Source organism: Engystomops pustulosus, chromosome 2, assembly GCF_040894005.1.
Source record: "Engystomops pustulosus chromosome 2, aEngPut4.maternal, whole genome shotgun sequence".
NCBI classification, from domain to species: domain Eukaryota; kingdom Metazoa; phylum Chordata; class Amphibia; order Anura; family Leptodactylidae; genus Engystomops; species Engystomops pustulosus.
In genome coordinates, this window is record NC_092412.1 from 112,078,137 (window position 1) to 112,099,481 (window position 21,345).

The 21,345-nt window shown below is 40.5% G+C and overlaps 2 protein-coding genes across 5 annotated transcripts in view; both read left to right on the forward strand.

Annotated features, from left to right (window-relative positions):
* The first annotated feature begins 28 nt into the window (after positions 1-28).
* On the forward strand, positions 29-7,912 carry RPP21 (ribonuclease P subunit p21). 2 transcript variants are annotated; one of them, XR_011853167.1, is made up of 7 exons: positions 29-308; positions 1,520-1,579; positions 2,856-2,956; positions 3,047-3,086; positions 4,378-4,460; positions 5,819-5,950; positions 7,421-7,912. XR_011853167.1 is itself a non-coding variant. In XM_072136058.1 (6 exons), exons 1-6 carry the CDS (start codon positions 183-185, stop codon positions 7,504-7,506), a joined length of 588 nt encoding a protein of 195 aa, XP_071992159.1. In that variant the 5' UTR covers positions 29-182; the 3' UTR covers positions 7,507-7,912. The 2 variants fall into 2 exon arrangements, 1 of the variants encoding a protein (XP_071992159.1); XM_072136058.1 differs by lacking the exon at positions 3,047-3,086.
* A 986-nt stretch (positions 7,913-8,898) lies between these two features.
* The window catches only part of CEP97 (centrosomal protein 97), a 29,510-nt gene continuing 17,063 nt past the window's right edge, over positions 8,899-21,345 (forward strand). Inside the window, exons 1-5 of one of the 3 annotated variants that reach the window (XM_072136060.1) lie at positions 8,899-9,047; positions 14,123-14,265; positions 14,908-15,066; positions 15,485-15,586; positions 17,441-17,554. In XM_072136060.1, the coding sequence (XP_071992161.1) occupies positions 8,996-9,047; positions 14,123-14,265; positions 14,908-15,066; positions 15,485-15,586; positions 17,441-17,554 (570 nt within the window). In that variant the 5' untranslated portion in view covers positions 8,899-8,995. Of the gene's footprint in view, positions 9,048-9,742; positions 9,846-12,044; positions 12,121-14,122; positions 14,266-14,907; positions 15,067-15,484; positions 15,587-17,440; positions 17,555-21,345 lie in introns of those variants that run through there. The other 2 variants (XM_072136061.1, XM_072136059.1) reach the window with 2 other exon arrangements.

Here is a 21,345-nt window from a genome sequence, read left to right on the forward strand (position 1 = left end):
CATATGAACAGTTACATATTAAAAGTGTCTCCAGTACCATGGGGTTAATTGTACCGCGGCCGCCATTTTATCGGAGACTTTTTTTCCATTGCATGACTGGACGAGGCTCCGTTATTATGGCTCCCTGATTGAGTTCACCCAGAAACATGTCTACATGACCTCTTGTGCTGCACGGTGTCTGGATGAGAGTGGGGAGCAGAGCACACATCTCACGTGAGGAGCCCGTTGTGGTCCCTAGGGTGGTCCAGGATTACTATATTGCTGGAGCTGCGGGTGTCTCAAGTGTATCCTGTGTGCAATTGAAAGGGGTATGTGGCTACCTGCAGTGTATAGCTATTTAGTCTTTACTATTGCTTAGTATTGGATAGTAAAAGACTGCCCACAGGTGTCATCTTAGTTCTATCCGCAAATCAGACAAAAGCAGTACATACATACATACATACATGGACCTCTGAGTATTGGCAGTCTATGTACAATCCATGGGGCAAATCTGTGACCAGGCTTGGGAGTGGCTCAAAGGGGTTGTGCAAGGCTTTAAAAATAAATTATATGTGGCTGCATAAAAAAAATAAACTTTTACGGTCACTCTCGGTGTCCCGCATAGCCGTCTCTCCAGTCCGTACCCCTAGGCATAGAAGCTCCGCTGAGTACGGCTGCTAGCCGAGGTGGTTGGCCACGCTAACCCCTCCCCATATCTCAGCACTGAGAATAGGGACGGGTGAGCATGGTCGGCTGGCTTGAAGCCAAACTCAGTGGAGCTTACGCCTCGGGACACTGGAAGGGACCGCAGAGGTAAGTAAATGTTTATTTAAAAAAAAAAATATGCAGCCCCTCCCAGCGGCATGTAATGTTTTTTTTAACACATCTGACTACCCCTTTAATGACTAAGCATATTTTTAGTGAATTTTCGTATATAGTGAATTAAAGGGAACCTGACTCCAGGAATGTGAATTTTAGCTGGTGTCAGGTTCTAATAACCTATGCAATGCTGGTTTTAAAAATGCCTTTGTCAGCTTATGAGTCATTTCAGTAGTTTATATAAATTTAATCCACACTACCTGGCTCCCTGACAGCAGCATCTGGTGAGTCCAGGGTAAGGGGCAGCAGCAGCCTGTGTCGGTCTCCTCTCCTTCACACTCATCCAAATACTTTCCTACTTTCTGTCATGTGCATTGAGTAGGCAGGGGAGGGAGGGGGATAGTGTGGAGGAGAGGAAGAATGCATGAGGAGACACAGGCACAAACAGGAGGCAGCTTCCCCCTCCCCTGGGACTCACCACCCACTGCTGGCAGGGACCCAGATAATTTATACAAAGTAACATAATGATTCAGAATGCTGAAAATGGAATTTTTAAAATCAGCAAATCATAGGCTATTGAAACCTGTCACCAGCTAAAATGGCATTCTTGGTGACCATTTTGCTTTAATATGATGTTTCCCAGCTATAACTTCACCCCTCTTTACATGTATGTAAAATTTCTGTCTAGTTAGATAAACCAAATGCCTTATTGTCATTCTAGAACATGGCAAATCAAATTAAAGACAAAGAAGCTTTTGAAAGACTCAACTTTCTCTACCAGGTAAGAGTTGGCACATGGCTCTTCTGAGAAACCCTGCAGACTTGCCCTCCCTGCACATCTCTGGCCTCACAACAGATCAGTGGTCTGTTGTTTGTTGCCTTTGTGTCATTGGTGGGAAACGTCTGCTCACATGCCAATAACAGTGAAAAACAGCGAAAAAGACAGTCCACTCACACACAGAGCCATGGAAGTCCCAGCTTTGTGTATGAGCCCAAAGAACTTAATTTTTCTGTGTGCTATCCTTCAAATCAGCAGGCAGCAGCACACAGCCAAAAACTTTAGTGTGCAGGGAGATTTCAGCTCATGTACCCCTCTCCTACTATATGTTCATCACCTGGAGGTTACCGATCTGTATTTTTTCAATTTCATCAGTTCAATATATCACAATTTAAATTAAAGGAGATGTCAGATGTTTATACTGTTTACAAATAAATCATTAATGGTCCTCATGTACTATATTAATACAATTTTTCTAATCCGTATGTTGCTAGTAAGTAGCGTTCATGCCCAAGTGAATGTATTCAGGCAGGTAAATAAGGTTGATATTTACCCACATTTTCCCCAGGCCAAATGCATGGTTGTTGTGGATTTTGCAGTGTTCTAGATCACTATGATGTTCTAAAGGGAAGATCTGCCATCACAAGCACTGTGTCTGTTGTCTGAATATGTCAGTTGGAATAGGTGGAAAACTTGCTGATGTAACTACTTCCTATAGTTACATATGGAGGTATACAATAATGATTTTCAGTTTCTAACAGAGTTTCAGTCGTATATTTTGATTTGATTTTTGATTCTGCATATGAGGAGAATGATGTTACTACTCTTAGGCCCCTTCCACACTTGCGAGTGTGATGCACTGAACTGGCAATGCACTCGCAGCGAGTGCTGCCTGGATCTCCCAGCCCGAACGCTGCAAACCAGAACTGAACTCAGCATGTCAGTTCATTTCCGGTTTGCAGCGTTTGGACCGGGAGATCCAGGAAGCACTTGCTGCGAGTGCATTGCGAGTTCAGCTCATCACACTCACAAGTGTGGAAGGGGCCTTACTGTGTCTATCTTGTAGGTTTATCAGATCATTTTTGCTTTATAGGTTTGCTCTTTCTTTGTCATCCGTCCTTTTAAAAATAGTTATATGTGATACATTTTCTGTAAACAGTAGATATAGACTGAGCCTGAGGGACCAATGTACACAAATGTGAATATCAGAAACAAATCGTTGCCCTCTGGAGGTGTCTTTGTATTTTAACTGTACTAAATGTTTTTTAATCCTCCCTAGGCTGCACATTGTGTTTTAGCTGCAAATCCTGAGAATGTGGAACTGGCTCGATTTTACTGTCATACACAAAAAACAATTGGCAAACGTTTAGTATTAAGACAGTAAGTTACATTTTTTGTTACATTTATGTTATATAATTTTGCTCAGTTTGAAAGAGATTGTAAAGTGCCTCTTTCTGTTTGTCTACACAGCTCTAAGCACTCTTTCTACTGTCACCCTGGCTGTAGTATGGTAAGAGCATTATTTTTAAACTTTAAAGTGAAAGTGTAGGATTTAATCTTTACTGCTCACAGCTGTGTAAACAAACACAGGCAGAATAGATTTAAGTTCATAGTCGGCACCAGCCCCATACATCACACTATACAGGGTGGAAAATGGGTCTCTACAAGAGGGATCATTGCAACCTGTTTCTTCAGAAAGTAAGCTGAATTTCATAATAAAGAATATTAGAAAAGTTTTGACAAGAGCTACATACACACAATATTAAAAATCAAATGATTATGCTTTAAAGCTCCTGCCATCTAGCACCTCTAGTAGAGGCAACTGAAGACCATGAAAAGAAAATCCAAAGTGATTTGAAGTTGGGGTCAAACCAAACTTGGTTGAAAGGAGCAGAGATTAGATCTTTTCCAGTGAGAAGCTAAGATATAAATGACAAGAAGTATGAACAAAGGGCAGGCTGGCACTCACCGGTGGTGAAAAGTCTTCTTTATTTGTGTAGAGACATATACAGGGAGGCACGCAGTGCCGCTAAGCAGACGGGCTGTTTCGCGCGAAACGGCCCGTCGGCTTAGCGGCACTGCGTGCCTCCCTGTATATGTAAATGAGGCACATGCATTTCAATTGCAAATTACTCCAGTTTTCTGTCGTAGACTGATGCATTCTCCATCATTGTATTAAAGGGCTGTTCCCATTTCAGCAAATTAATATTATTGTTTGTATTAAAAAAGTTATACAATTTTCCAAAATACTTTCAGTATCAATTCTTCACTGTTTTCTAGATCTCTGCTTGCTGTCCTACTATAGAAAGCTTTTGTGTTCACACATTTCTGTCCACCGGAGGTATAGATCTCACAATAGACTACATGATTTTTAATTTTAAAAAGTCACCAAAGTGTCATACCAAAGAAAGTCCCTTTATAAAATAAAAGTAACGTTTTATTATTAAATTGACCAATGGGTCTCCGTGAGGACCTTAGACCTTTTTGTAAGCACTTTCTAACAAAGGCACAGTGAGGGGGTGAGTAAGGTTTTATTGTGCCTGTTCATTACAGGTTCCCATTAAGGTCAGCTATACCCATTAATTTCTTTAGGCCTGATGTGTGTTAGAGCTTCCACAAGTTGTGGGAGTGAGATAGGGGGAGAATAAAAGGAGCATATATTTGGTCATTTTGTTTTTGTGTCCACTCTACCTGTTAAGAATACTTGCAAGCTCAGCCGTGCCCGTGTGTGTGTAAAGATTATATACATATCTATATATATCTAATTGGCATGTTAATTAAAAGTGCTGTAATATTTGCAGGGATCCCTCCATAAAAAGAACAATTTGCAAGAGATGCAGCTCCCTCCTACTTTCTGGTATCACGTGTACTGTGAGGCAAAGAAGTAAGATATTAAAATCTTTGTTCTGCTCCTTTCTTTCAAATAACAAATAGGAGATTGTGCTGATGATGACTGCAACAAATTCTGTAATCTTATAGAGCCAAAAAGACGATTTGTATGCATGTATAGTAAAATTCTAATGGGGAGTTGCCATTAACAGGACCATAACCATGTTTCAGTCTGGCTATAGCTGTTATAAACCTCTTAGACAGACTTTGGTTCTAGAAACCTGGTAAGGATTGCCACGGCACATCCAAATAAAAATAACAATGCTTTATTTCATATCCATTCAAACTCTATGATGTATGACAAGAATAGGTAGGCTACAAGCAAAGAATTGGCCTAAACCTTTTGGACAAAATCCTTACTCATAGGGAGCCAGGAAAGACAAAGCTTCTTTGCTTGTAGCCTACCTATACTTGTCATGTATCAAAAAATTCCATGATTGCTGCACGTCTGATTTCCCAGGATAAGATGTGGAAGATTTTTTTCATTACTATATATACCTCTTAGACTTGCTGCACACAAACTTGCACTGCCCATGTAAACCGTATAGTGCAGTGGATGAGTGTCCATGCATCATTGTGAAATATGATGCAAGGAGAACCCTTCTGCTAGCTGAGCAGCAGCAAAACTGTCTCTTCAGGGCGATTTACGGCTTTTATTAAACTTTTGAATAATAATTTACTCCCCCTTGTAGCAGCCCTACCTATTTAGTTTTGAAATCTTGTTTGTACAGTACTGGATACAGTTCATTATTTTGATAGTAGGAACAAATTTGTTTTGTACTTTACAATTGATGTACGTCTCTTGTTTGTAGCAGCGATAGAGGTTTGTTCTTGTCTGTACTTTTACATGATTTTTTAAAAACTATACATGTCAAAAAAGGTTAAATATATTTTTGAATTGTTGCTGGAGTTTTTGAGTGGCCAGCCTTTACAAGTTTTGTCAGGCTTCTGACATTAATAGCCACTTTAGGTTAAGGTATACAGTATGCATCAATTTAGGATTGTAGGAGTTGGGGGTAGTAGAAGCAGCTTTGAGGATGCTGTAGAGGGGGAGATGTATCAGAAGTGTGTAAAAGCAAAACTATACTATTTGCTCATGGCAACCAATTCAGAGCTCGGCTTTGATTTTATAAGTCATTGTGTAAAAATGTAAACTGAGCTCTGATTGAGTGCAAAACTGTTATAGTTGCTCATGGTATCCACTCTAGTGATAAATCTCCCCGTATGTGTTTCCTTTTGGTTGTCAGAATGTTTTAGATCTAACAAAACTTACACAATGTTAGAAACTTGTCAGTCGCTGCATAGTTTAATATTTATTTTTCTTTTGTCATGTTTAAAATTCTTTCCACACAGAACGCAGGGGACAAAGGCTAACCTTAGTTAGATGTCTCAGCTGTGGTGTTACCAAACGTTTTCTTAACAATCCAAATTACAAGCTTTGGAGTGAGCAGCCAGAGGCGCTGTTGGAAAACCAACCAAAACCAGGTACATGGACTTTCTAAGGGCATACATAGGGGTAAATCCGTCTCTTTTTACGGGTCATTATAGTTTACATTAAGAGTATTACTAGAACTGCTGTGTCCATTGAAAGGTAGTGTCTTCAGAATGTATTTAACCCTTGCACACATCATAGCGATATAGTACATCAGTGGGCACCACCATCTGAAATTGCAATGCAATGTTGTCATGGCAGCCTGTAATCTCATACTGTATCCTGGGTCTGTTATTAGGTCTTATGTTTAATAATGTATACACAATATACTGCAATGTAGTATAATTTTAGTATATTGTGTCAGCTATCAGATTCCTTATGGTTAAAGTACCCAAGGGGGGCCACAAATAATAGTAAAAAAAATATATGCATAAGAAAAAATGTAAAAAATGTAAAAGTTGAAATCACACCCTTTCCCCTAGAACACATGTGAAAAATATAAACAAAGTAAAATCGTATACATGTTCGATTCGGAAATTTAGGACAGGGCAATTCCTATCAAAATATTAAAAAAACAATTAATGCCAGCAGTGAACTCTATAACACAAAACAAAGGCCGAATCTCCAAATCGACACTTTTTACCATTTCGCCCCCACAAAGGTCAAAAGGTCTTTCAAACCCAAAATGGTAGTTGTAAAACATTATTTCATTCTGCAAAGCAAATTACCGTAGCTTACACAGCTCCATACACAAAAAAGGTATATAATACGTGGTGCTGCACCTTCTGTCCTATGAGCTGTCCATACGGTCCTAGATGGATCCAGCAACCATCCACTGTTCGATAATACAGTAGAGAATACACAAAAGTATGAAAAGACAAATGATATTCATAATATGTGAGGTCTGTCACTAATAGGGTAACTGCACCCATGTTATACATGTAGAATCACCAGGACTTTTCCTCTGGGTCCTACAGAAGAATTATGCTTGAGGGTTGTTTTTTTTTTTGCATCTGTATATTGATTACAAATTTCTGTTCTCCACAATAGACTTTTCCACACAGAAAATCTGCCTAAATCAGAGGTCTTTAGGAGGGACAGGCATATAAACAATTTTTACACTGATACAAAATTGCATAAAGTGACATTTCTGCTAAATGTGGCCATTGCAAGTTCTAATAAAAGAAGATTGGGCCGGGGAGGTGATTTGTAACCATCTACCATCAGCTAATCTCATGGTAGATATCCTTTAAATAAGATTGGACTGCAAAGGGAAATGGAGGAGCATGGTTCTGTACTAAAGTTTATTACAAAGTTTGCTATTTTCTATAAATTTTTCTATAAATTTTTGGGAATTTAGTTGAAGGGTTGGTTATTTTATTTTTTTCAGTTGAAAGTGCTGTTTGGCATCTTTACAATATGTCCTGTAGTAATGTTTAGAAACATTCTTATGGAGGTTATGCTCCTAGATATATGCTTTATATTTTTTTTTGCTATAGTTAAAGATTTTATTTTGTCCCTAGACATAAACAGTGGAGCACAGAAAAATTTGCCACAAGAGAAAGGATCCTCTATCCAAACAGATAATGCTGAAAATATGACATCCTGATATGCTACAACCTGAGAGTTCTGGCATGGCTGTGAATAGGCACTTTATCTGCTGACCGATGATGACCTTCATTTATGCTGCTGCAAAAATGAAATTGCTGAAATGGAATTGGACATTGAAGGTCGTGTGGAACAACTTGTGATGGGTCTCCAGCAGCTTCCTGACAAATGTTTGCTTTCATTTTCTAACCATCACTTGCCAAACTAAAATCTGGTTGTTGTTATTGCTGAACCCACTGTTCTGTGAATGAATTATTGGTATGCATATTGCTTAAAAACATAAATTATGAAAAATCTTTTTATTTTTCCCCTCCAAGTTGTGTAATAAATTCACCCTGTTGTTGACATTGAAAGCTGTTGTAAAATAAAACTAAATCATAATAAACTTTGGCAAGTCTGATACCATATCATCTTTGTAACTAGTTTGTGAATCAATGTCAGTTCTGACAACTACCAGAAGTGAGACCTGTGACCCGTACTCTCTCCTGTATGTTCCGTACTCTATACTCTGAAACGTACATCTACATAGAGTTGGAGGGTATGATGTACAATTTTCTTTTCCCTACATTATTCTGAATCATTGTAGCAGGGTAGGCCTGTTACTCCTGACCTTTTTGGAAAGGTGGAAATCTGTGTTCAGTCATTTTCCATTGAAATAAATTGTTTACCACAATGTTCTGCACCGTACCTCATGTGACTGATATTGTTTTCTTTTTTTCCCCTCATCTCCTTTGGTAAGTGTCACACTTGCATAAATCCACTATAGCTGTCCATAGTATTTGTGACTACATCTAGCAAGAATTTATATGCAGAAGAAAATAATTTTGCTCTCCAGGCTTGGCTGGCGGGTAAACTATATTGTCCAGCACATAATGGATGTTGGCAACTGCATTAAATAAAAGTTGGTGCAGATTTTACATGCAAATGGTCACACAATCCATTTTACCACCTAAAACCACATGAACTTTGTTTCCTATCCTATTACAGTTGCATCATCTAGAGAGACTACATGCTTGTGATATTTATATGTGAATAATTCCACAAGGAGTAGTCATTATTGTTATTGTGGAGATTTATGCCAAGTGTCTGAGATCAAAACTGTTGTAGTTGCTCATAGCAACCACTCAGAACTCAACTTTAATTTTCCCATGGCTGTCTATAAAATGAAAGCTGAGCTCTGATTGGTTGTTATGAGCAACTAGATGAGTTTTATCATGCCACTTGTAATAAATTTCCTCTAATTGTGGGAGAGAAGCAGAGTAATAGTTTATGGAATACGGACAGGGTGACTTCTATAAGAGGGGATAGTAAGTATGGATTCTACATGTACCACAAATGAATATAAAACCAAGCAAGGCATTCTACAATTCTGTAATAATTCACAAGGTGGCAGTCTCGGGCAGGAGTACAACGCGCAGGCGCAATGGGAAGTACGGAAGTGAAGCAGTGACACTTTCTGGTTGCCGGGGAGCTGTGAAGCTGCGTGAAACATGGCGGGGGAGGAGGTGACATCGTCTCCTGGAGAGTCAGCTAATGGCCTAGGTAAATGAAATGCTCTATGAAATGTTTGCGGCAGCGGTATCCTCCATAGGATGTGTGTTATGTACTGCCGCTCTGCGCTTCAGTGACGGGAATCGGTAATGTTTTGACGCGGGGACAATAGCGGGCTCGGAGCTGCCGCTAGGGCTCCTGGGAGTTGTAGTTTTTCCATTTCCACAGTTGATTGTTTTTGCTTAAGGAAAGACTACGTTTCCCATCTTTAATGTGAGTAACGGTTTAACTGACAGAGATTGGCGGAGACATATAAAGACGTATAAATGGATGTTATACATCTGTAGTATATGATACGTATCCTTCTTATTTACATATCTGGGGAAGCTGTTTGTTCTCCTGCTGTGAATGTCTCCTACAATCTGTTCCTATCACATTGCCCCTATGTGTGGGGAACGCTCTACACCAGGGGTCCCCAAACTACGGCCCGCGGGCCACTTGCGGCCCGCGGACCGTTTCTATCCGGCCCCCGTCCCATCCAGCGCCGAGCCCCGGGATCCGGATTTGTTATTTGGGGGCCCCCGGGCTGGCGCTCCAGTACGGCAGTCGGGCAGGGGCCTCCGTCCATCCGGACAGGAAGCTCCTGCCCGTCACTGAATAGTGCTCGATGCGGCCGGAAACGGCCGCTCGAGCACTATTATTGCAGGTGGAGCGATGTGGCCGGAAGACAACCCCGGCGCACATCGCTCCTTGAACCTGGATGCGCGGCCGCGTGATTACGTCATCACGCGGCCACGCACCGCTTCCTGTCCGGCAGCAGCCCGAAGAAAGAAGATGCAGGAGCCAGAGGTAAGTACAGGGTTTTTATTATTTTTTTTTAAACAGCAGTAGAAACATTGTGGCTGCCCTAATATATGAAATTATGGATTATGGGGCCATTATAGAAAATAATAATGGAGGGGCAGCATAGGGAATAATTATGAGGAGCAGGATAGGAAATAATGAATTATGAGGGGGCAGCATAGGGAATAATTAATTATTTCCTATGCTGCCCCTCATAATTAATTATTTCCTATGCTGCCCCTCATAATTAATTATTTCCTATGCTGCCCCTTATAATTAATTATTTCCTATGCTGCCCCTCATAATTAATTATTTCCTATGCTGCCCCTCATAATTAATTATTTCCTATGCTGCCCCTCATAATTAATTATTTCCTCATAAGGGGTAGCATAGGAAATAATAAATTATGAGGGGCAGCATAGGAAATAATTAATTATGAGGGGCAGCATAGGAAATAATTAATGGCGGGGGGGCAGCATAGGAAACTTGAAGTGGCAGGTATAAGAAGGACATACCGAGCACCAGCTCAGGAGCTTATTTTTGTTAGTGTTTTAAACCGCTGTATCGCAGTTTAAAACACTTTTTAAACTTTATGGCCGAAGCTGCTTCGGCGCAGGGAGGTACGCGCTCGGCGCTTACCATGCGCGCGGCTACATAGGAAGTGAAGGAGAGCCGTGCGCATGGTATGCGCTGAAAAAGTGTTTTAAACTGCGATACAGCGGTTTAAAACACTAACAGAAATAAGCTACGGCGCCAGCTCACCCTGAGCTGGTGCTCGGTATGTCCTTCTTATACCTCCCACTTCAAGTGGTAGGTTTCCTTTATTGGTGGGGGGCAGCATAGGAAATAATTATGAGGGGCAGTCTAGTAATTAATGGGGGGGGGGCAGCATATTTAATAATTAATTGACCCAATTAATTCATTAACTGCGCCAATAAATAAAATAGTTCACAAAGGGGTGCAGTATATTAAATAATTAATTGAGGGGGGCCCAGTGTATTACGGATGCAGTCGCATGTACCGCTAGCGCTGTAATTTCTTATTTTTTTATTTTTAAACTTCAGTCCGGCCCCCCAACGGTCTGAGAGGGACAGTGATCGGCCCCCTATGTAAAAAGTTTGGGGACCCCTGCTCTACACGTTCTTATTGTGTTGTAATGAACACCAATGGAGCCCCAAAGATCCCACTGACTATAATAAGGTGTCCATCAATGGGAACATATAGCTGTCTGAAGGGTTTTCTCACTACTGATTTATCTCCCATGTAATCGGTGGGTGAAGACGGCTGAGTAAAGAAGAGAGGACCCAATGGTCGGGTTTGGCCTCACCAATCATAGCTATGGCTAGGGGCATCAATTTTCCGGATTGGGTGTCCGGTCCTAATACGGCAATTGGTCTGGGTCACTGACCACTGGGTCCACACATCTCTACTGCTGAGTGAACTGGGCCTTAGGGTAAAATCCAATGCGGTAGTAAATGAAATTATGGCAGCATACCCACAAAGTCACCAGCAGGACATACAAATGTTGAGGACGCTCACACTTTGTCATCCCTGATTCAGGGTTCAGACCTTAGCACAAGAACTGTTGAACTGAAAAGGAGTGTTTTATTATATCCTGACAAAGATCCTTCTGTGACTAAAATATTTCATTTGAATGGAATAACGCACTCCTTTTGGGGTCAACAGTTCTTGTACTGTGCTTTCTTAACTTGTCGCTAGATTCATGGACAAATTTGTAGTTCCTACATGTAAGTTTTAAGATAAAATTGTGGAGCTGAACTAATAGTAATGCAACACATACCAACATACAGAGATGTAATAAAGAAAATTGTAACCTTTAGCCAGAAAAATAGTCTTACAGGCGGTCCCTTACTTAAGAACACCCAAATTACAGACGACCCCTAGTTACAAACAAACCCCTGCATGTTTGCAATTTCCTGTACTTTAGCCCTAGGCTACAATAAACAGCTATAATAGTTATCAAAGGTGTCTGCAGTTATGATTTATTGTTAATCCTGGTTCTGATGACAACCCAACATTTTTAAAATCCAATTGTCACAGAGACCAAAAAAAATTTGGCTGTGGTTACAATTATAAAGTATACAGTTCTGACTTAAATACAAATTCAACTTAAGAACAAACCTACAGAACCTATCTTGTACGTAACCTGGGGACGGCCTATATTTGGGCTCCTTTCAAGCACAAGTGTATTGCAGCCGTATGCTTTCCTTACGAATTTTAGCTAATATACAGTCGCCATTGAAGTTCATGGCACAGTCCGGTGAGCATACACACATGTGTAACCATGTCAAAGCCAGAAAAACGATAGTGCTTGCTCTATCTTTAGCCGTACGTATGCCTCAGCAGCGCAGCTCCCAATGGAGGAACTGCTATTGTAGGTATCTTCTTATTTTGGTTATCCATGGCCTCCTTTCTTCTAAAATCAAGTTTGAAAACAAGCCTGAAGTGCTTCTCCATTCTGCAGATTCACAGGTTATTACACAGTCTCCCCTTTCCCTCTGTCCTTCAGCACTCCCACCCCCTCCCTCTGTCTTTTGTAATCCCTTTGCTGGAGAAGTTTCAGCACACAGTGAGGGGGGGAGTGCTCAGGCACATTGTAGCAGCCTATGAATTTGCAGCATGCCCCTTGTAGCATTCTTTTAAAAGTTGATTTTTATAAGAGGGGAGGCAAATATATGGATAACAAATATAAGAAGATTGCCACAGTCACAGTGCCTGGATTTATAAGTAACTGTCCCCAGTTTATCCATGCTCAATTTTGATGGTAGGTTTTCTTTAAATTGAAGTACCGACCCATTCTGAATAAAGCACATGGGGCAACATTAAAACTTCCTATTTAGCTGTAGCAGCCTCTGCATTCCTACCACTATCCTTCTCCACATTCTGTAATGTTCTAGAAAGATGTATTCAGGATAGATTTTACAGTGAATGTGAGTTTTGGAAGATGGGGGGCAAGTGGGGGGGCTACATAACACCTATTTGACAATTTAAAAAATAAAGAGATATACCAGATGCATATTAGGTTTACCGGTAAGGATGGTCTGAAACTATTATTTCATGTAAATACAAGTAATAATAATCTTTATTTATATAGCGCCATCATATTCCATTGCACTTTAAATATCATAAGGGACATATACAAATAAGATAAAACACGACAGAGCACAAACAGTTATATGGGACAATAGGAGGGAGGGCCCTGCTCACAAGAGCTTGCACTCTGAGGATGAGAGCGTGACACAAGGGGTAGAAGAGCTTGTATAACAGTCCAAGGGAATGGAACAAAGTAATGTACAGGCGGTCCCCTACTTAAGGACACCCGACTTACAGACAACCCATAGTTACAGACGGACCCCTCTGCCCCATGTGACCTCTGGTGAAGCTCTCTGGATGCTTTACTATAGTCCCAGACTGCAATGATCAGCTGTAAGATGTCTGTAATGAAGCTTTATTGATAATCCTTGGTCCAATTACACCAAAAATTTTGAAACTCCAATTGTCACTGGGGCAAAAGAAAAAAAATTGTCTAAAACTTCCATTATAAAATATACAGTTTCGACTTACATACAAATTCAACTTAAGAACAAACCTCCAGACCCTATCTTGTATGTAACCCGGGGACTGCCTGTATAGTAAATAAAGGTGCTGCTGCTTGAACCACCACTATCTTTTATACAGAGTCCAAGGTCAATGGGACTGCAGAGAAGCCTGGAGCTTGGCATCTGGTGTTTGCTTGATAACAGATTGCATGAGGACACAGCATGAATTAATAAGGAGTACTTTATCTTCCTCCCCATGTGCCCATTTTTTTAAACATAACTTGGATCAAAGTTTACCTTTCTGTATGCAGATCTGTGTCCTTAGTCACATGAGAGTGGCCAGTGAGAAGTGGTTTCCCTCCCACCCTTGGGAAACCGCTCCATCATGCATCAAATTGAAAAAAAAACTCCCATGTCCCCCAAATATCCTCCCCCCTGCCGCGTCCCCCCTCTGGACATCATACATGTCTGCCCCTCTCCTCACTGGCCATTCCCATGGGACTAGGGACACAGCTCTGCATACTGAAAGGTATACTTGGATCTAACTTATCTTTTTCTTTGAAAAAAACTGTTTTACTATAAAAAAACATTTGGCAATGTGTACACTATTCTCTATGGAGACATTGGAGAGCCAGAAAAAAGGGCCCCTGATGATAGCTTCCCGTTAAAGTAAGCGAGTCTGGTGAGGTGCCAGGGCTGCTTACCAATTCTTTTTTATTTTAGTCACTCTAGTGGATCTGTCCGGCCAAGGTCTGCAGAAGTTGAGTCCGGCGTTGCCATGTGGTGCTGACACTCGGACACTCATTTTAGACAAGAATCAGATCATCAAATTGGAGCACCTAGAGAAATGCAAGAATCTTACCCAGGTTAGTGAACATGATGCTGCATTACCGGGTATGGATGGTCCCCCCACACCTCAGGTTGGAGAGGCAGTTCATTTTAAACACTTTTTAGGTGTTTCTGAAGATGCCAAATTCTCTCTTCTTGCTGTTTTTGGGACACCCACTGAAGTAAATGTAGAGGACTCCATAAATCCCCTAGAGAGCGGGTTGGGAGGGAAAAAAGGAACATATACATACCCCATTATTGCTCTTGAGTCGGGTAAGTATGCATTATTTTTTTTATTTCCCCGCACACCTACCCTAAAGCTACTATCCATTGCTTAGTCGTGCAGTCATGGCACATTATACACTAAAAATCCACCTCAATAATCATATTGCTAATTTTGTAATCTGCACCATGCTTTATTTTTTGGCAATTTTTGTGTTTTTACTGCTTATCCAAAGGTGGAAATATCAGCCGTTTAAAGGAGGTGCTTCACAAGAGTGAGAATGTCACACGTTCTCTGAGATTATTCAGAATTAGACATCTTGGATAAATAAATGCACACGAGTTCATCTAGAGACGTCTAACCTAAAGTGTTATCTATTTTCACGGTGTGAATGAAGTGAATATATATATGTGTCATGTCTCCTATTTATCTACCACTTGTCTCTACCTCATTTTAGCTCTCTGTAGCCAATAACCGTCTTGTTCGGATGATGGGGGTTTCCAAACTGGTCCATTTGCGAGTACTAAATCTACCTCACAACAGTATAGGTTATATAGAAGGGCTCAAAGACTTGGTGCATTTGGAGTGGCTTAACCTTGCAGGAAACAATTTAAAGGTGAGTAGTAAAATCATCATAATCAAGTCCTATCAAAGTAAAAGTGATTTATGGCAGCTTTGAGGATTCCCTTGAAGGGATTTTCCAGATCATTAATATTGATGGACCAGTCCTTAGAATAGGTCATCAACATCAAAAAACAGCAGCCATAAGCACCACTATAAACATAGGCAATGGAGGCAAAAATATAGCAAAGTTCACAATTTATAAAAACCTCCAGGATCTTATATCACACTTCTTTAGTATTTCTCATAGCTGTCTGTCTTAAAACAATGGAGAAAACTGCTAAATTGCCAGGTTGTACTTGGTTTCTGTGAAGAACATGACATACAGTTTGTTGTTGTGTTCTTGACCTGTGTCACCATCTTAGTTGACCTTGTTCTGATTCCTTTTTCTTCTGTGATGTATCTTCCTCTAGGTTATTGACCAGATAAACAATTGCATGTCCCTGCAGCATCTGGATTTATCAGATAATAATATATCACAGATTGGAGATCTGTCAAAGTTGGTGTGTCTCAAGGTAAGATTATCAAATAATTTTTAATACACAAAAAGCAGAATCCCGTTCTATATATTGTATTGAGAGGAAGTGGACATCCTAGAGTGGTAAAGAGAATCTCCTGCACTGGGGACCATGACATAATCATTTCTTGCATGGATGTTTATTTATGTGTAAGAGTTATTTTTGCGTATTATAAATTTTATCACACGTATTAGAATGTGTATATACAAGTAAGGTAAAAGCTATGCAAGAAAGATCAAGGAGTTGAGACAAATTATAGAGAGCCAGTCAGGGGACATGGTGGTGGTGGGGGGTCATAATACAGTATATGAAATTATTTTTTTTTTAAGAGTTTTAAAAGTACATTAAAAAAAAAGAGATTGCCTAACAAGACCAGACACCCTCCCTCAGCTCCAGTCTATAAAACAGATACATACAGGGAAGCATTCACAGAAAAAGAGAATGGAGGATTGAGAACGGGTTCAGTCTTGGAAGTTTGCTAATACTGTGCCCCCAGGATTTTTGCATCTGCTTGTCGGATTAATCCAGGTGCACTGAATCCAGCCAGTTCCATTTGAATCTACTTGGATGAGATTATTCAACAACTGGGCCACTGTCTGAAGCTAAGGGAACCCCAGTGCACTAGATTGGGGGCCCAACTACATTAAAAAGGTGTGGAGCCAAAGACCACGTAGGATATCACAATGGTGATTCCCGAATTAGCACGGCAAGGACGCCGCGTCGTCAAATGACTTTGGGTGTATCTGTACAGGTTAATTTAGCCTACTCAAACTTGCGCTCACCTTTCACTCAGGACACAAATTGAGCATAAATCACACCTCATACAGCTCCAGCAACCCCAGACCCGCTGCCACCACTTATTGCATTTATACTGGGACCAATAAGTATCCCACTCTACATCCACTCTTGTTTCTCAAGCAGTCAGCTTGTTACACCACTAGACATGCACACTCGGCTCTCTAGCAGTCACCTTGTTACACCACTAGACATGCACACTCGGCTCTCTAGCAGTCACCTTGTTACACCACTAGACATGCACACTCGGCTCTCTAGCAGTCACACAGCTAACCACACTTTACAAGGCTATACATTTGCAGAGCACACAGGCACCAAAATTACAGTGAAGTCTTTAATACAAAAAATAGTTGTTCAGTGCTTCTAAAAGATGTTAAAACAAAAGAATTACAAAATAAAATGACACACAACACAACAAAACAGTTATAAAATAAAAAGGGAGACAAATAACAGAAACTTACAAATTAAAGTAAATCCTGATTCCCTAGTGGTGGGAGAAATATGGAACACACCTAGCTTGTCAGGCTGCCCCCATAGAGTGAACACTATTTCCTGTACCTCATATTGTTTTATAAGATCATTGTTTAGTTCAGGTTTCAGGACCTCCCATTGGTTAATTAGTCCACAGGGTCATTCAGGGTTGTTAATAAAGGGGAGAGTTCAAGAATATTTAAACAGTTCTTTGTTTCCAAGTCTGGATGCAGGATAGGGGGGGGGGGGTAACCACATTTCCTTTGGGGTCTGAAAATAACAGTCTTCAGGTCATAGTTTATCAGTCTGTAAAAACTCCAGGATTCATAAAAAGCTTCTTGGACACTTCAAAAGATGCCAATTGTCATATACTTCAACAAAGTCAGTAATTGCCCTATAGTTAAACAAATCAGACACATTCAAGATTAATATTTCCTTGACACCGTCCTTGCGCACACCTAGAATTGATAAGTGCAGACAACTACAATCAGTATGGACAAGCAATTGGTAAACAGGTTTTATTTTACTAGTTGTGTATGTATGGGATTGATTTTGTGTACACATTTTTACCTTTTACCTTTACAGACCCTTCTTCTGCACGGCAACAATATCACATCTTTACGCTCAGCTTCTACCAGCCTTCCGCAGAATATGTGCATATTGTCGTTAGCAGAGAATGAGATCAGAGACCTCAATGAAGTAAGAGTTTATATTGTGGATCGTAAAGTATATTCAGGCTGATAAAAAAAAAACATAGAAGTCGAATGGATAACATATACTTTAGATATGTGCATATATAAATCCCAATGATTTGCCTGGATCTTCTTTCTTGAAGGACATCCACCATCAGAATTCACATGCCTGGTTAATTGTTGTCCCGCCTACAGAGAGCTGGCGACGTCACAGGGTCTCTGATAATCTCACGCATATGCCTTGCTACCACCAGCTAAGCGGATGATCCTGATGGTAGATGTCCTTTAAAGTTGCACTACAGGCACCGTTTTCAGTAACATATGAGCGCCTCAGGGATCTTTGTCTCCCTTTTTGCTTTTCCTGTGTTCATCTGATTTTACCTACTGTAAGAGTATTTGTTTCTTTTTTTTTTTTTTTTGTTAACCCCTTAAGGACACAGCCAGTTTATAGCTTAAGGCTCAGCCCCATTTTTTGTATTCTGACATGTGATTCTTTATATGGTTACAACTTTTGAATGCCGTTACTTATCAAAGGCGATTCTGAGACAGTTTTTTCCTCACATGTTGTACTTCATTTTAGTGGTAAATTTTGGCTGATAAGTTTTGCGTTTACGAAAAAAAATTAAAACGATGAATTTTTTTAAAAATTTGCCATTTTTGAATTTCAAAATTTTTCAGGCAGATAGATTTACCACTTAAATATGTTGCTGAATAACATTTCCCATGTGTCTAGTTTACATTTTCACAATTTTTGAAACGTCTGGATAATTTATTTTGATGTCACGCGGCTTACAAATCGAATATTGATTTTCTCTATTTTCAGAATTGACTAAAATTTTCATATTTAACATAAAAAAACCCTATATAATCAACCCATTTTCACCCAACCCATTTTGCCCCCCTCAAACTATCATAAACAGCTTTTAGGAAGATTGTTAACCCCTTGAGATCTTCATAGTAATTGAATCCAAATGGAGGTGAAATTTAGAATGGTCAAATTTTGTAGATTATACGTTCATTTAGCCCTAAAATGAACACATTTCCAAAAGATAAAAAGAAAACCCACCTTACAATTTGTTATGTACAGAGACCCCCCACATGTGGCCATTACTTGTTTTATGGGTGCACAGTGAGGTGGAGAGGGGTAGGAGCGCCCTGCAGCTACCAGGATTTTAGTTTTCTCATTGGTCCCTTTTGTAGGCTATAACATTTTAGATTTTTCGTTATTGGGGCCAGGTGATGGCATTTTTTGCAGGATGAAATGCTTTTTCCAGTGTTACCATTTTGGGGTTGCTATCCCCTATTGTTGCTCTCCCCTATTATTTTTCTTCTGTGTTAACTGAATAGCCTTATATTCATGGTCAGTACGATTACGGGGATACCAGACTTGAATATTTTTTCTTATGTTTTACTAAATTTGCCAATTAAAACCCTAATCTGGGGGAAAAAATCATCTATCATTTTTGTATTGCCGTCTTCCAAGTGGCATAATATTTTTACATTTTTGGCTATGGAGCTGGTTGATGGCTTTTTTTGTGGGACATGTTGCATTTGCAACAGTATCATTCTGGAGTACATATGTTTTTTTGATCACTTTTTATTGTATTTTTTTGTGGGATTCAATAGGTAAAAATCATAATTTTTGGTTGTTTTTTTACGGCGTTCATCGTATGGGTTCAATAATTATTTACTTTTATTCTACGAGTTGTTACAGACGCAGTGATACTATATATGTGGGGTTTGTGTTATGATTTAGACTTTTTTGTGTTATAAGTCTCTTTATATGTTATGGGGCTTATGGGCATTTTTATTGATTTATTGCTTTATTTTTTATTGAATAAGATTTTTTTTTAACTTTTTTACTGTTTCCACCATGGGACATGAACAAGTAATCATCTGATTGCTTCTTCATGATAATATCCTGCAATACTGATGTATCAACGCCATCTTTCGGGCACTGCCAGCAGTCCGGATCGGATCCAGGGCTGCCATAGCAACAATGCCCCCCCACCGAAAAGGTGGGGGGGAGGGTTGGCGATCGTGGGGTAAAGACCCCCCAAAGGCAGGTTAAATGCAGCGGTCAGTGCAAGCCCACTCTGACCACGAGTGTTACACTGGGGTGTTGTTACCGACTCAAATCTTGAGCTGAACCAGCATCAAGTCTGCGTCCAATATATCGGACACAGAGAGCTAAGTCACTGCGCTCAGCGTCGGATATATATCGGACGCAGAGTGCTAAGGGGTTAATCAAGTACTTTTTTATTTGATTTTATAATACAAACAAAGAAACATACATTGCATTCTAGACAGTGAAGCATTCATTATCAGGAAACATGTTTGTAAATACCCTAGTAAGGGCCTCAAATTCGGCAGTCCAGAAGTATAACAGTCCACAAGGAATTTTCCTTGGCATATATCTCCAGATTTAAAGAAATGCAATGCTTTTTAAGGAGGGTTATGTCCAAGTTCAAGGGAATAATGGGAAACCTGATGCTAAATATCAGAAGAAGTCCCTTTAGTGAACGGTTTGTGCAGACGAAATTCTAAAGAACATTGTCGAAGTTCTTTTGGCTCATTTGCATTTGTATGGGTAGTAGAGGAAGGATAGAGGGTAGTAGAGGAAGGCTGCCCCTTCTTGCAGCTCTAATCCACACTACATGAATACTGATTGCAGAACACAGTTACTGTACTATTATGAAGTAGTCCTGTCCAGTGCTGTGCCTTGACTCCACTAAAGCATCCACTGGTCCTTAAGGACTGATAGTTTATTGTTACAAATTATCCTATTTGATGCCTGTCTCTGGCCACAATAAAAAATCAAACATCTATACTCACCTTGTGACTCCCCAATGCTAGTGAAGTCTGTGTTGTCAACCCTGGATTTGGTACACAATCAAACTTGTATTTATTTGTATTTAAATACAAACTTGTATTTATTGTACCCAGAACTGATATAGACTGATTTGAGAAAACGAAAACAGAGGTACATAAGGACCTGTACCTACTGTATTGTCCTAAATCGACCTGACAGGTTCCCTTTAAAACCTTTTTATCACCATGAAAGTTCAGTGTTGTAGAGATGAAGGAGCTAAGCAGATTCATTTATAGCTTTTTGGGGAAATGACTCAATACAATTAGGGTACATTCATACAGCTGTATGCCGGACGGGAGAGGAGGAGGAGGTGACCCCTCCATAGAGAAAAGAGCCGCGCACTCGGGGGAAAATAGAGCATGCTCTATCTTTTCCCCGTGTACGGCGCGGAACGGTGCCACACATGTTGGGCCGCCATTGCCGTCTATGGGGACGTATATGAGCAAATTTGCACCTGCATATACATCCCCCAGACGGCCGTGTGAATGTACCCTTTTTCATATTTTTATATGTAAGCTCTTACATAACTGTCGGCTTACACTTGAGTCTATAAAACAATGAACACTCTACTCATGTTTCCAACGCCCCCTAGAGGTCCTCTTCTTGCTTTGAGTGCTCCGGCTCCTCTTTGGGTCCCTATGCCAGGTTGGCGCTGCCAGGACGTCGGCAAGCAACTGCCGTCATTGGGTGTGCCGGCCGTGCACAGGGACCCAAAGACTGTACCGTAGTACCTGAAGCAAGAAGAAAACCTCCGGGGAGGGGGGGGGGGCTATATACTGGGGAGGCAGGGGCTAGCAGGCTATATATACTGGGGGATATGGGCTGGCAGGCTATATACTGGGGGGCAAAGGCTGGCAGGCTATATACTGGGGGGCAAAGGCTGGCAGGCTATATACTGGGGGCAGGGGCTGGCAGGCTATAAACTG